The sequence below is a fragment of the Phragmites australis genome, chromosome 11 (genome assembly GCF_958298935.1).
Source record: "Phragmites australis chromosome 11, lpPhrAust1.1, whole genome shotgun sequence".
NCBI lineage: Eukaryota > Viridiplantae > Streptophyta > Magnoliopsida > Poales > Poaceae > Phragmites > Phragmites australis.
This window is the reverse complement of record NC_084931.1, coordinates 4,970,606-4,986,099: the sequence shown is the minus strand read 5'-3', so window position 1 is coordinate 4,986,099 and position 15,494 is coordinate 4,970,606. Positions and strand designations below refer to the sequence as shown.

Here is a 15,494-nt window from a genome sequence, read left to right as displayed (position 1 = left end):
CTGCAGTCACGCTCGGTTCTTTAGCGTGATCAAGTGGTGAGTCACGCCAAAGTCCGTGACGTGACAAAATGAACCAATTTCTGAAAATATAAGTCCCCACGAGTTATTATTAAAATATTAATTTTAAAAAGGCTAAAAAATATTCCAAATTTGCTAGCCAACCTACACCTGAATTGCCCCGATCGATTCATCGACCGGTGGACTTCATTCAGCAACTTCAACGGGGAAAGTACAACATCCAAGCAACATGGATAGGGATGCAAGTTGAACAAAAACTCAAAATATGAACTAAAGATTCACTCCCACCAAACTAAACTAAGAAGAAAAGAAAAATAGTGATCTATAATTACTCATTAAGTACCCACTTACATCCATAAATATGAGCCAAACCCCTACCTACCTTAGACCTTTACAGCTATATATAGCTAAAGGTGATTCCTGCGAGGAAGCCACAAAGAGGGGATGAACTATGGGAGTGTGCGCATGACTAGATGGGAGGCGATAAAGTTGGTTGAGGCTTAGAATCGAAGGGGGTAGTTGTGACCAAGGTTTCAAAATTTGATTCAAGACCGATTACCGAATCCCAGTGATTTCTTCGATATTCGCAGTTTTCGATAATAATTCGGTGAAAATCGGTCAAATTTCGTCAATTTTTTTTTTGAATTTTGAATTTGAATTTAACCGAAAACTGATCGATTTCTGAATGCGAACTGCAGCGAATTGGTCGGTAACCATGAATATCGAGCGATTACCAACGCATTTTGAAACCTGGTTGTGACACCTTTCTCCGGAGGGTGACACGGAAAATACAATGTCAGTCATCAGTTGGTACGATTTTTTGACAGATCCAATTTTATTTTCGTTTCCAGCCTTATCATTTCTGAGAAAGATGGTTTAAAAATGATACAGCAGTGACCCAAAAAAATTTCAGCCGCTGCCGACCACACGAAATTTTGAGGCACACAATGACCAAAGAAGATGCCGAAAAAAATATAAAAAGGCCCGAGCCACACAAAATAGAGGCCCATAAAGCCCACGCGAACAGAGGAAGCAGAGCATATCTTGGAACAAGGCAGCAATGGCGACGAGGTGCCTCGCTTCGTTCCCCCTCCTCTCCGCCTCCAGCTCCGGGAAGGCCTGCGCGGCGGCCAGGGCGCAGCCTTCCCCCTTCTCCGCCGCAGCACACCGCCGTGTACGGACCCGCCTTTCGGTCGCCACCGGCGGGGAGCAGCAGCTCGTCACGGCGCAGGAGCCGGCCCAGGGTGAGTTCTTGGTTCTTGCTTGCGGTGGGGAAAAATTCCATTTGATTGATTATGCAAAAGGTTAGCCTCTTTGTCTGCACGAATAGTATTGCTTAGGTGGTTCATGGAGTGTTCCGGAGTTGGTTAGTGGTTGGATTGGTGAATTCGGGGCTGCTGCTATTTTGGCCCCCGAGTAGAATTTGTCTGCAGGTTCTCTGGGAGTGCGACAAGTCAAGACTCAAGATCGATCTGGGAAATTTTGACGTGGTGTAAACTAAAAGTCTAAAAGTGAGAAATTGTGGTCCGTGGTTTGAGAAACTGTTTTGCAGCTCAAAATTGGGCTTGCTCTGCCTGAGAAACATGTTGCAGCATATAGTAGTGTAGTGAGCTCAATAGTAGCACTATGCACTATTTAGTACCAAACTCAAAGTTGCATGTATGTTTTTAGTGGCTGCTCATGTTTTCCTATAGAGAGGGCAAGCAATTTACTAGAGAACTACCTTAGTGTACCTTTCAGTTGTTCAGGCCTTTTTATTGGTCTTTATAGAGCGGATTTCTTTCTTTCTTGCATGTTATAGCATTACATGTTGTAGCCATGGTCGATCCCTCTGTACAAGGCAAACTATTAATAGCTTAATTTGAATACTTTTCTATAACAAAAACCAAGTCTATTTTATATGATTTCCATTGATTAGCTTCTGTCTGAATTCTGAACAAAATCATTGTCTGATTTGGGGCAGAACCTGATTATGGGGTTGTTAGCATTCACCATGTTGGAATTCTCTGTGAAAATCTTGAAAGGTCAATGGCGTTCTACAAGGACCTCCTTGGTGAGTTAGCTGTCAGTTATATATGCTCTATATCTGCACTTGCTGCTTGTAAAGTAAACTGATGCATTGAGCAATCAGGTCTTAAGGTGAATCCAGCTAGGCCAACTGACAAGCTGCCGTACAGAGGTGCTTGGCTCTGGGTTGGTTCTGAGATGATCCACTTGATGGAGCTGCCAAATCCTGATCCGCTGACAGGACGCCCAGAGCATGGTGGACGTGATCGTCACACTTGTATAGCAATCAAAGATGTGTTGAAGCTGAAAGAAATCTTTGATGAAGCTGGTATTTCTGAATCCTTACTTTCCTGGCCTGCTGCTTATACAATACACTGACTGCAATGGATAACTATCTTTTTTTTTTCTATATATGTTATTTGATATGATCTTTGTTGTGTTGATTGCTTCTGATTGTACTGCTCTGAAAAAACTTCTCGTACTGTTAATGAAATTAAACTATAAAGATTATGCTATGACTGTGCTAAAACGTATAAAGAAGAGCCCATTGATGCTTTCATGCAACTGGCATGCTAAATAAGAATCATGCTTGTGAAAATTTATAGATGTCTTGAAAAAATTGCCCATGGTTTTAGGTAACCATTGTGCAACAACATTGTTTGTTGTCCAAAAGTAGTTCTAACCATGTAGCCAATTCCAGTGATATTTATTGGATAATCTATCAAACGCATGGTCAACAGGTTCCTTAAGATCTCTGTTAGTTGCATCCACATGGCTTGAGCGTCCGTGTCTCCATTTTATGACCTGAGAGTATGAGTCTCTTATATTAGAACTTTGTCACTTTTAGTTTTTAGCAGACATTACCTCTTTGCTGATTATGCCTCTATTATGGTTTGATCATATTGTGGTTTGTACTACTCGATTAAGTTAGGTTATCTGTAGAAACTGACTGGCAGTTAGCATATCAGTATCACCATTCATCTACTGACCATCTGAAAATATTATGGTCTTGCTACTCAACTTGTGTGCAGGAATCAGCTACACACTTAGCAAATCTGGGCGGCCAGCGATCTTTGCAAGAGATCCAGATGGAAACGCGTTGGAGTTCACTCAAGTGTAGTAATTGAAAGATGCCTTTTCAGCTAGAACATCTCATAGCCTTACACGTGCCTGAGTACACTATACCTAGAGGTCCTAGACCTTGCTGCTGGTCTTGCTTGTAGCTACCAAGACGTGGCAGGAGAACACTGCTTGTACATATCACATATCAATCAAGTATTTTAAGTGGAAGGTTTCATGGTAATAAGTTGTGTCTCCAGATGCAAGCATTCTAAATGTCCCAAAATTGGTTTGAGGGTATCGATATCTCAGACCTGAATCATGCAACCATTTACCAAATTGTACGACTATTGTTCTCAACATCTGGTGTTTGATATCTATTGTCACCTTGTATGAGTCCCTTTCTATTTGCTTGTTGCATCTGTTAACTAATCGCCAAGCTATGTCAGTGGGGTATAGCGAAAATGATCCTATTAAGCTATGATTACGATTTTGATAATTAATAACAATATAATCATTATGACTAACATGTTTGTTAAGAATATATGGTAGTAGATTTTATGGATACAATATATAAAGAAGTTATCGTAGTCGGGACAAAATTTGATTGAATTGAAGAAGATCTAGAGAAAATGATCTCATTGGATGGTCCGGCGCTGGACAAGTTTATACACGTCGTAGTATTATGCTAGTGGAGTTCAATAAAGATTGCACTCACCAGAAGGTCTGGCGTTTGAGTCGAACACACCAAAGAATATACGTCGGACTATTTCTTACAGAGATGGTTCCAAGTGTTGAAGATCGAAGATCAATACACCAAATGGTTCGGTGCTCAGAAGTTCAACATACCGGAGCATTTCTTGCAGAGAAAAAGAGAAGTGGTGGTCAGGCTCAAGTATACACGCTGGAAGGTCTGGCGACGAAGTGAACATCACACCGGAACATCCGGTGTTCACAAATGAGTCTGAGTGAGTTCCGACAGCTAGTTTCTTCTGCTGTACTTACCGGATGATCTAGTGTTAGTATTTCTGTTAACACTGGATCATCCGGTGTTCACAGTTTCTGTGAGTCGTTGGAGCAATGGCTAGTTAGCGGGTTTGAGACTATAAATACCCACCCACTAAGTCATTTGAAAGTGCTGGAATCTAGAGAACCTTATACACACTTGAAAAATCGTCCAAGCCATCGAAGTGATAAAAGTGTTTATTCAAGGCGATTAAGCACACCATTAGAGAGTGATTAGTGCGAAGAGTTGCTAGACGTTGCAACCTAGAGAGTAGATTAAGGAGTGATGCAATCGTGTATCGAGAGGAACGTCGACGTCTTGGAGTCTTGGTGACTTGTCAGTTACTTGTTGAACCCCCCCCCCCCGACATGGTGTGGAGCGGCGACAAGAATATTGTGCAGGGATGCGGAGGTTCTTGTCTTATGACTAAAGCTCCAAAGTGAAAACAACGTACAAATGACCGAAATAAAGGTTAGTGGTGAGACCTCGTCTTGGTGGCTTGGTTACTCATAGTGCTTAAGGCCCTACCTTGGTGGCTTGATAGCTCAAGAGCCGTGACCAGAAGAGTCTTGATGGCTTGGTAACGTGGATTAGGGGTGGCTTGTGTGTCATCGATACTACAGGATAAAAATCATTTATGCCGAGTTTCTCTCTCTACTATATTTACGCTTCCGTATTTATATTCTTACAATTTATCTTATTAGAATAGGTTGTAATCCTCTTGAACGGTAGAGTAGACACACTAGATAAACTTAGAATATATTTAGATATAAATTGATATAGGTTTATCTTGTGAAATTTTTGGAGTCATTAGTTTCTAAGTGTCCTAATTCACCATTCCTCTTAGGACGTCACCGTTCCTCACAATTGGTATCAGAGTCTCGTGCTCTTGATAAGTTCAACCTTTTAGAGTTGTGACGTTCGAGGTTAGGATTGATACACATAGCGCTCCACATTTTGACGACACCAATTTTTCTCGATGGAAAATTCTATGACTTGTTATTTGCAAACTAAAGGTTTAGATGTTTGTAGAGTCACCGAGGAAAGGATGAAGCAACTCCTTGTAAGCAAAGAAAGATAATTAGATGCATTGACAAAGAGTATCATTTTATCTTCCTTATATATTGATGTATTTAATCATGTTTATTCTCTCACCAATACACATGATATTTAAAATAGTCATTGAAATACACGAAGGCACAAAGAATATACGCAATAAGAAACATCATGTGCTTGTTGCTAAGCTCAATGATATCAAACAACTACCCCATAAAAATGCTAATTATATGAATTCTTATTTTAATATTCTTGTTAATGAGATCAATAGGCTAGATTTGACACAAATTGGAAATGATCAGGTGGTGAGAAGAATACTTCAAGTTCTTCTTTCAAAAGAATACTTCAAGTTCTTCTTTCAAAGTACAAGCTAATTGTTTCCATCATCTATAACAACCACGACATAAACAAGATGACTCCAAGCTAAGTTCTCAGTAAGATCATCGTTCATGAGATGATCATGAATATGGGGGTTGATGCTTCTACCTCATCTGATATCAAGAATCTTGCTCTTACAAGCAAGCAAGCTCAATGCCAACACATGAAGGTAAGAATGAGGAGATAAGAGCAAGAGTCAAACAAGTGAAGATGATGATGAAGAAGAACTAGAGAGCAACGAAGAGGATGATCAAAGCACATCAAGTGATGAAGAGATTGACCCCCAAAATGGCTAAGTTCATATCACAAGTGAAAAAGAACATCAAGAGGATCCATAACAAAATTGATCATCCAATTTCCTTAAAAGACTTAGTCAAAATAATTAATCATATCAAGAAAAAGAGGAAGACCAAAAATGAGAGGGAGACAAGAGGAAGAAGCAAAACATTTGCAAGCATACGAAGATGGTTGAGTGAAGATGAAGATTTAAGCTCAAGTGATGAGAACCTCACCATCCATTCCTTCAAGAGAAGCTCTTCATCAAGGTCATCATCACACAAGTCGTCACGCAAGCCATCACACAAGTGTCTTATGGCCAAAGGTATGAAAATCAATGTAAGTGATCGTGAATCCGATGAGGATTCACCCTCTTAATAAGAACTTCTTGATTTGATCAATGAGCAACAAATGATTTTAAATAAACAAGCTAAATAACTTAAGAAATTCAATGACCTTAATGACATTCATATTACCTTTGTTTCTAATTATGAATAATTATTAAGCAAATTCAAATTGCTAAACAAGAAGCATGAAGAGCTTAAGACTAAATTTGAGTGCATTAAATCTCGAACTAAGGTTCCTTTGAAACATTCTATTTCTCTCTTCAATTTCAATCATAAGGTAGATGTTTTCACTTCTTGTGATGATTTATTTGATTTATTTAGCTTACCCCTTTGCAATGAGACATGCATTGAGAATGTTATTATAGAAGCATCAAATGAACTCATTGCATAAGAGAATGATGATCTCAAGTAAGAGGTGGAGAAGTTTAAGGAAGACTTTGTAAGATTAAAGGGTAAAAGACATGTCCAACCTCCTGAAGATAACAGTGATAGCATGTTGAATAAGCTTGCAGAGGGATCTACTGTGATATACTTCAAGTGTCATCAAGAAGGCCACAAATTCTTCCAATACAAAGAAGTCAAAAAGGAGACTAAGGAGAAAAAGATGATGATGAACCTTTCCAACAAGACTTCTAACATCTACACCAAGTCTAACTATAAGATCGAGATTAAGAGCAACTGCTACAAGCTCAATAAAAAATAACAATAGCAAAGTTGTTGCACACATTATTGAGAGAAAGGACCGGGGGTGGAACCAATCCATTTGAGTGGCTAAAGAAGTTATCACCAATATGAAGAGCTCCAATCGGTTTGGTTTCCAAAGAAGACTTGAGGTCTACAAATTGGCTTAAGGATTTGGATACTTGACTCACAAGATGAAATGGAGATTCAAGCAAAAAAGCCAAATATACAAGATTGGGAGCATTAATGAAGGTCATAATCATCATATACCCAAATTCTCATTCAAAAGAAAATAAGGCAAAGGTACTAGATGTTAAATCCTCTAAATTGATGAATTCACTTGCCTTGTTTAGGATTGTATGCTCTCAATTCAATTTATTGTAATACCTAGTATATGTTTTTCATATGGTTGGTTGCTTGTGTTTATCTCTTTCTCATGAGTAATCTACATTGTTTATTAGTAGTAGATTTCTTACATGGTGCTAGTTCTACAATTGATATCTTTTATGTGCTATGAACCAATCTATAGGGTACTCTCCCCGTTGTTATCAATAACAAGTGCATATCTCTCACAAGTATTCGACACTTGTATACACATATTTAGGGGGAGTATATCCTATGAATTGTGATCTTGAGACTAACATGTGTTTCAAGTAATATCTTTTGTAGTCTTATGGAGTGAGCAACAAGTCTCCGGAGGTATGCAATGCTTAAAAGCCTTCAATTGATATCATTGTCAACTTATTTGTTTACTTAAGCTACCTCCATATATAATATAGATTGAACTTCCATCTTGACGTATTGTCTAGTTGTGCATATATCTCTCTCTTATCATATGTATGCACACATATAGGAAAAGTTTAAATCATATTATGTGTTTCATGAATTGTGATCTGTGTGTTTTTATTTTAATTAGTACTATATTTTTAAAATTGTATCCTTATAAATGGTATCCCTTCAATTGGTGTCATTTCATTGGATCATGATTTATGAAGCTCTCTCTCATATACTATAACACTCTTTCTTGAGTTCAACATATGTTTGTAGCTTCTTTTGAGAATACTGATAAAGGGAGAGAAGTTTGATGACTAAAACAAGAGGCATGGCTAGTGGAGAATAAGAAAGATGCTAAGGTTGACAAAAGAGGGCTATTTTACATTTGGTATCAAAAGCATGTAATGGAGAAGCTCTTGTGTGGATCGATCAAGGGAGATAGTAAAATAGAGAAAGGGTGAGCCATAACAAAATAGGGATTAAGTGGTAAGAATATGCATCCAAGCAATATGGTAAGACTTTGTACTTTTTACAATTATTATTATTTATTACTTATCACTTGATTTGGTTGTGCTGTCATCAATCACAAAAAATGGGAGATTACAACAAAAAATGACCATATTAGACTATGATTGTGATTTTAGTGATTAATGATAATATAGTTATTGAGACTAATGTGTTTGTCAAGAGTGATTAGTACTAATATGTCTAGAGAGAGTTATTGCTATGTGTTTCTATCTAGATAGTGGATTAATGAGTGATCCTACCATGTACCTAGAGGTATGCAGACACATTGGAGTCTTGTTGACTCACCGACATCTTTTGTCTTGGTGGCTTATGCTTGTTGACCCTCTGACTTGGTGCGAAGTGGCAGCAAAAAGTTTCTACAGGGACACAGAGACTCTTGATTTGGTGGCTTAAGCTCCGAAGTGAAGACAGCGACAAGTGATCAGAAGAGAGGCTTGATATGAGTCTTGCCTTTATGGCTTAGTGGCTCAAGTGTCATGACCGGAAGAGCCTTGACGAGCGTGAGTATATCCTTAGTGAAGCTCCAACATAGACTAAGGGTGATATTCATATCGATGATATCACAGGATAAAAATTATTTGTGCCGAGTTTACTCTCTCTACCTTATTTACGTTTCCGCATTTACGTACTTGCAATATACCTTTATAGAGTAGATTGCAAAACTTTTGAATGGTAGAGTAGACACATTAGATAAATACAGAGTATATTTAGATAGAAAATTGATATATATTTATCTTGTAAAATTTTTGAAACCATTAATTTTTAAATATTCTAATTCACTTCCTCTTATGATGTCATCGTTCCTCGTAGAGGGAAAGAGAACTCTGAGAGAGAAAAAGAAGTGTGATGAAAGCACATTCCAGTGTACCGCTCGAATGATGCTTGCAATTTTGTAAGTATTTCATGTGTTATGAGTTTAATTGGGACATAACAAGAGAGCAGTTTCAGTGGCGGATACAGATGAGCTAGATAGGAGGATTTTCTACCTCTCCCCTTACCTCTTTCTCATCTTTTTCTTCCTCTCTCTTTTCTTCTTACTCCCTCACACCTGGCAAAAAAATTTGTTCGGGAGGGAGGAGGCTTCCACTGACTGTGAAGCACCCTTGAGCAGCTCATCTTAAAATAGGGTTGGCTGTCATCTTAACATAAACGTCGTGGCTTGCTCCGACTTTTGCTAATTTAGGTGTCTGCATGGAAAAAATCGAACCAAATATTGTGCATATACTGAATAAAATTTCTGGTTTTATTGAGATTCCGATTTCCTGTATCTTATCCTACAGGGTAAACAAGAACTGCTCTCTTGGATTAGATGAATGATGGATCTCAGAGCAAACCTGGAGTAAGTATTCGGTTTCTTGCAGAATGCCGGTCAAATTCTTATGAAATTCCTACCAGATGCAGCCTAAATAAATTCCTATCAGAAATTGTGCCTTTTGATCAACGATTTTATTTAAATAATATTATTTTATTGGAAAATTGTAAAAATATAATTTAAAATGGAAAAAATGCAGATATAGGTGCCCATAGGCTATCTGATTGCCGACTAGTCCACCTTTGCCGACAGGTTATGTGTCCCGTAGACGATATTAAAGAAAAAATCATAAATTTTTCATATAATCTCGGATGGAGATGAACTTTATATGAAATGAGTAAATTTCGTAAAACTACATATGCTTTGATAAAAATATCGTAAAACTATATATTTAAGCAATAGTTTCACAAAACTATATATTTAGTACCAATTTTATTGCAAAACTACATATCTATAAAATTATCGCAAAACTATAGATTTAAGCAACAATTTCATAAATTTAGCGCTAATTTTATCACAAATCTACAAATTCTAGAGTAGTTATTCCCTGTCCTGTTACCATGATGACCGGGCCCGACTTGCAATCTCATAGCAACTGTCAGCTCATGAAACGGATCATCTGTGAGCTTATGAAACTACAGATACTTTAACAAAATTATCGCAAATCATAAAAATTACTGATTTAAGCAACAATTTCATAAAATATAAATTTAGCTCTGATTTTACCGTAAAATTATAGATTCTATCGCAGATCTGTTAACTTAACGAATAGGCCCCGCTTGCAGTCGTATGAACTCTTGAACAGTTCGTTTCATAAGCTGACAGCTGTTGTGAGATTGCAAGCGGGACCCAGTCGTCATGGTAACGGGCTGGGAATAGCTCATCTAGAATTTATAGTTTTACGATAAAATCATAGCTAAATATATAGTTTTGTGAAATTGTTACCTAAATCTATAGTTTTGCGATAATTTTACCAAAGTATATGTAGTTTTGTGATAAAATTGGCACTAAATTTGTAGTTTTGTGAAACTATTGCTTAAACCTGTAGTTTTGTGATAATTTTATCGAAGTATATATAGTTTTGCAAAATTTACTCTATAAAATTGTACATATCGACGATATCTACATCTACAACTTTATAGTTGAGCACTTTTTCATTTAAATCGGTTTAAATCTCTAAAAAGTGGATAGTAATTTCAGATCTAGTTTTTCAGATCTAAAATTTCTAGCCACTTTTTGGGTATTTAAACAGATTCAAATGAAAAAGTGTTCGTTAAAGTTGAGGAACTATTGATTGAAATGGGTTTGTTAGCAGCACTGTAGATCATGATGTTGGAATTGATCTCGGCCTTATCTCTGGAAAAATTATCACCATACCACTCTCTCTCTCTCCTACTTTTCCGACATACTATTAAACTGTCTCAATGACATATGAGACCTAACCCCACATGTCATAGATACCAATGGTATTTTGGCAAGATGCAAATCTTCATAATAGTATGAGGGCAATTTCCCCTATCTCCTAGCGTGCACCCTAAGTGACTGAGAAATAAAGGGGAGATCGATCCCCATACGTGCTCTGATTGGGAGCACAAACAACTCTTGGTTGCACAACATAAATAGAAAGGGGGTGACGATGCCTGTGCGATGTGTGTACATGCTAGGTTTGACACCTTAATATTCGCAACCCAATCTTGACGTGCGCAGCAGCGGGGTGAAGGCCATCACTGCATCACCATCGTGGTCAGCAACTCCATCACGTCAGCACTGCACCGATGCGTCTACACTGATTACTTCCTCACCGGCGAACATCGTCGACGACCTCGGGCTTCACCAACAAGCACGTCTTCACCGACACTCTACATCGCCTCGTCGTCAATTCACCAAGATGGCGTCACTGAATTTGAGTAACCAATCATGCTTCCACTCTAATGTTTAGTGTTTTATCTTACGAATAGCATCATATCAATTAGATGAGAATTAGGCCTAATACATCAGAGGCGTCTCCACAAGCTGATGCTACATAGGATCATGGGCGTATGGGCCTATGGGGTAACTCTGGTTGTTGCTCCGTAGCCTTTTATCAAAATGGTAGAAAGCAAGACAAGCTTGATGTAATTATTGTAGTGAAGAAATGTCAACGAGGTAGCTTCTTTTTTAGTCTGGTGTTATGTGCAACTTAGTATTTCTTTTCTTTAATCTGTATCAAGATCCATGAATGCAATCTATTCCATGATCAACTAGCACGATTTTATTCGATCATCCAATTCGTTGACATGAGTCTGATACACGGGCAACTAGCGCAATCTATTCCGTAGCGACACACGGGCATTCAGCTAGTGGTACTAATAAACTTTGTCCATAGCAGCCTACCGATATTTATGATGTTGCTCTTCGAAATACCACAGGAGTGCTCAAACGGTTGGATTATTTACAAGCCAGATGTTGGAGAATGGATAGGCTACGATAGCGCAAAATAAAATTTTCTACCGCGTTGAACCAATAAGCCATACAAGTAAGGGATCATGGATGTTACAACATGATACACAATGCAATGGAAGAAGAATTGAAGTAGACCGGTCTAACACCGTGCGCATCGATGTAGAGAAAGTAGCCGAACTCAGCAGGGCGATCATCACTTCCACGTGATCTTCTCCTTGAGTAGATGTAGGGTGATCAACTTCCTAGTCGTGTACGTTTCGACTTCCGACTCAGAACAGAAGTCGAATCAGCTATTGTCAAGTTCAAGTAGTCAAGCTAATCGCCTGGGGTGGAATGCCAGTGAGCTAGCATGAATGGACAAAAATTCATCCCTTTTTACCGTTGTCTAAACTTGCAGCGAAAAATAAACTAACAGATTTTTCACAAATGAAAATCCTAAATATGCTAGAATCAACTAGTGAACAATCACCCTAAATAAGTGTAAAAGTTACAATCTTAGGGTGACAAAGGTTATTCAAAACTAGCAAAATATATGCAAAAAAACTCTAGTTGAAAATCCCAAAAACACCGTTCATCGAATACTTTGGGTTGAATTCAGAACCTCTAGGTTCAGAGTTGATTGTACAATATCTGGAGTTTCGGGTTAAATCTAGAACTTCCGAATTTAGCAGAAAATGAACTTGAAACTGAAATTAATGTGCGCCTAAAGAGTTCTAACTCAAACTAAATAAACTCGTGTGTTCCAAGTGATGATTCCAAGTAGATTCACGGAGAACTTACAGTTAATTTCACACAAGCAAGTGAATCGAGCAGTATGCACAAATATTAAGCAAGAACTTAAGAATACGGAAACAATAGATGAGACACGTAATTTGTTTCCCGAAGTTTAGACACCTCCACTAGAGGTATGTCTCCGTTAAGGGGCTCGGTCACCTTGAGCTGGATCTCTCTCAACTTTTTTTCTCTCTAAGCTTGGTCACTCTTGAGCTTGGCTTACACTCTTGATTTATTCCCTTCCAGAGGTGAAATCGAAGCCTTCACAAACTTCCTGCAGCACACCACAACCTTAGATGCTCGTTAACAATGTCTAGTTGCATAGGAGCTCAAAGCTCCAAGAGTAACAAACGTGACGATGAATTTCTTACCGATGAACCCAAGTGCTCAAGATGGGAGATACGCTCACTTGCACTGAAACTTGTAATCTCTCGACACAACTCACTTTTCTTCTAAAATCACACACTAGATTGGAGTGGGAGAGAGTTCTTTTGGCTCTAGAAGGTTTTTCTTTCGTGCCCAAGCAACAGCAAATAATGGTGGGGGTGAGTGGATATTTATACCTTTCTCCTAAAAACTAGCCATTACACACCTTTTTGTACTGATCCGAAGTATGCGGGTCAACCCAGAGTATCCGGGTTGGCACTTGAACACGTAACCGAGAATCCTGGTTGGAGTACAACTTGAAGGGTCCGAACAACTACCAAAACCCGGAGTCCCTGGGTCAACGCAGAGTATCCGGGTGAAACACTTAAGCCTTAACAGATCACTCAGTTCAGAGCTAAACCCGGAGACTCCGGCCAACCCGGAGTATCTGAGTTAACCCGGAATGTCCGAGTTAAGCATAATTGACCCTCTAAAAATGGCAATAATTTTTGATCCCGATGTCCGATTTTGATGATTTTAGACTCTACGGAAAGCTTATTCAGAGGGTGCACATCCCAACTGAAATCATGATCTCAAACACATATGATCAAACTAGGAACACTCTGAAACATAATTCAGACACTTTCACACTTTTCGCACCGGATGACTAAAGCGAACTCTCACTTTGGGTTGGTTAGAAACTCTTGAGCACTAAGATACGACAAATAGCTCTACATTGCACCTCTCTTAATGGTGCGGCATACATATACTTAATTTCAAAGATAAAACACGTTTAAATTACATTGAGCTTTTGAATACCTTCAAGTACACTCATTTTCTTCAAACTTAGAGGGTTACCAACTTTTATATCGTCGTTAGTCCATTTCTTCTTGATTCTTCATGTGATTGATGCAAATCATCCATAGCTTCCTGTTGCCTTCACCATGGATGGTCCATCGCAGCCGAGTCTTATTTTTCCTTCACCATCTTGCCATAGAATAACCACTTTGTATTCGACATCTTCAAGAAATTTATTTTATCATATATGGAGTTCACTCTTGTTCTTCACTCTCGGCATATATGATTTCAATTCAACTTATGCTTCTTATGGATCCTAACCCCAACTCACTCTCAAGCACAAAGCACATATATTAGTTCATAAAACTCTATTAACAATAGCATACCTTTAGGTACTTAATCTCCACAAGTGACTTAGTATTCACGCTTATCTCTCCTCCATGAATCACTTATGAAACAACCTACTAACAAACTCAACAACATTGTTAGTCCATAGGTATTGTCATTAATTACCAAAACCACACAAAGAGGCTAGATGCACTTTCATAGCATCGCACGCACGGCTAGGGTTTCAGGAGGTCGAGTGGAGGGGCGTGGCTAGAGTTTGGAGTGGTTGAACCGTGCGCGCCCTTACCCCATGCCTCCCCTTATATAGGTCCCACTAATTAGCTTTCACATTGACGTCCCATTAAGACTCTAATCCATCGTGGATCACAAGCCAATCAAACCCACTAACAAATCCAATCTGTATATGTTATTCCAACCTATTAAGCGTGTAACCCGTTAGGTTCATGTATAAACGGCATAACTTAGAAACCTTTTTCCGAACCAAAATCAATAGTGGTCCTTAGCAGAGCATATTGACTCTCGAGTATACATAAAAACCATATCGGTTGAATCTTGATATACACATGCACCAATCTCTTTACCTCACGATGCTAGTCAAGCTCAAGATGAGACATGTGTCATTCTTGTGATAGCTCGACCATTCACTTAATATTGTAGTGGATTACTAAACTCATAATTAGCTCTTTAATCACATTGACATGATCATGCACTATCTAATCCAATCACATTGAGGGGCATAGAGATATTTCTCTCGTTATATAGGAGGGGTAAGTTCCATCTTGATTGCTCACATTTCACGATATGTTTCAGGGCAAATCCAAAAATTACTTTTATAACTATCCAATTACGGAGTAGTGTTTGATAACCCCAAAGTATGCCACTGCATATTCTGGGAATCAACGACGATATCAGGTCTAAGAATCATGCAGGTACACTATTTGATATTACAACTGATGACATATCATATAACAATATCATCAATATCTCAAGATAGGTTTATCTAACAACATATTCTCTAATATGTTTCTACATTAGTAATTTAATATATCTATCTCTATGATCTGTAAAACATGATCATCAATGTTACTCTTTAAATCATTATTGTCTCACGTAATGATATAAGACTACATATAATTTAGAATAACATCACAATAAAATAAAGAGCTTCACAAATAAGTCACATACTTGCTAATAAATATAAATGATTGCCTCTATGGTATATCACCAACACCAAATTCTTTTGGTAATATGACAGCCATAAAAAGAAATATAAGCTTCCAAAATAGAACATCATTTACCAACCCAAAGATCCAGGGGGCTAGAG

The 15,494-nt window shown here is 38.2% G+C and overlaps 1 protein-coding gene across 1 annotated transcript; it reads left to right on the top strand.

Moving 5' to 3' along the window:
- Positions 1 to 1,013: 1,013 nt before the first annotated feature.
- On the top strand, positions 1,014 to 3,343 carry LOC133885355 (uncharacterized). Its single transcript, XM_062325056.1, has 4 exons — positions 1,014 to 1,262; positions 1,982 to 2,071; positions 2,150 to 2,353; positions 3,057 to 3,343. Exons 1-4 carry the CDS (start codon positions 1,079 to 1,081, stop codon positions 3,143 to 3,145), a joined length of 567 nt encoding a protein of 188 aa, XP_062181040.1. The 5' UTR covers positions 1,014 to 1,078; the 3' UTR covers positions 3,146 to 3,343.
- Positions 3,344 to 15,494: the final 12,151 nt, after the last annotated feature.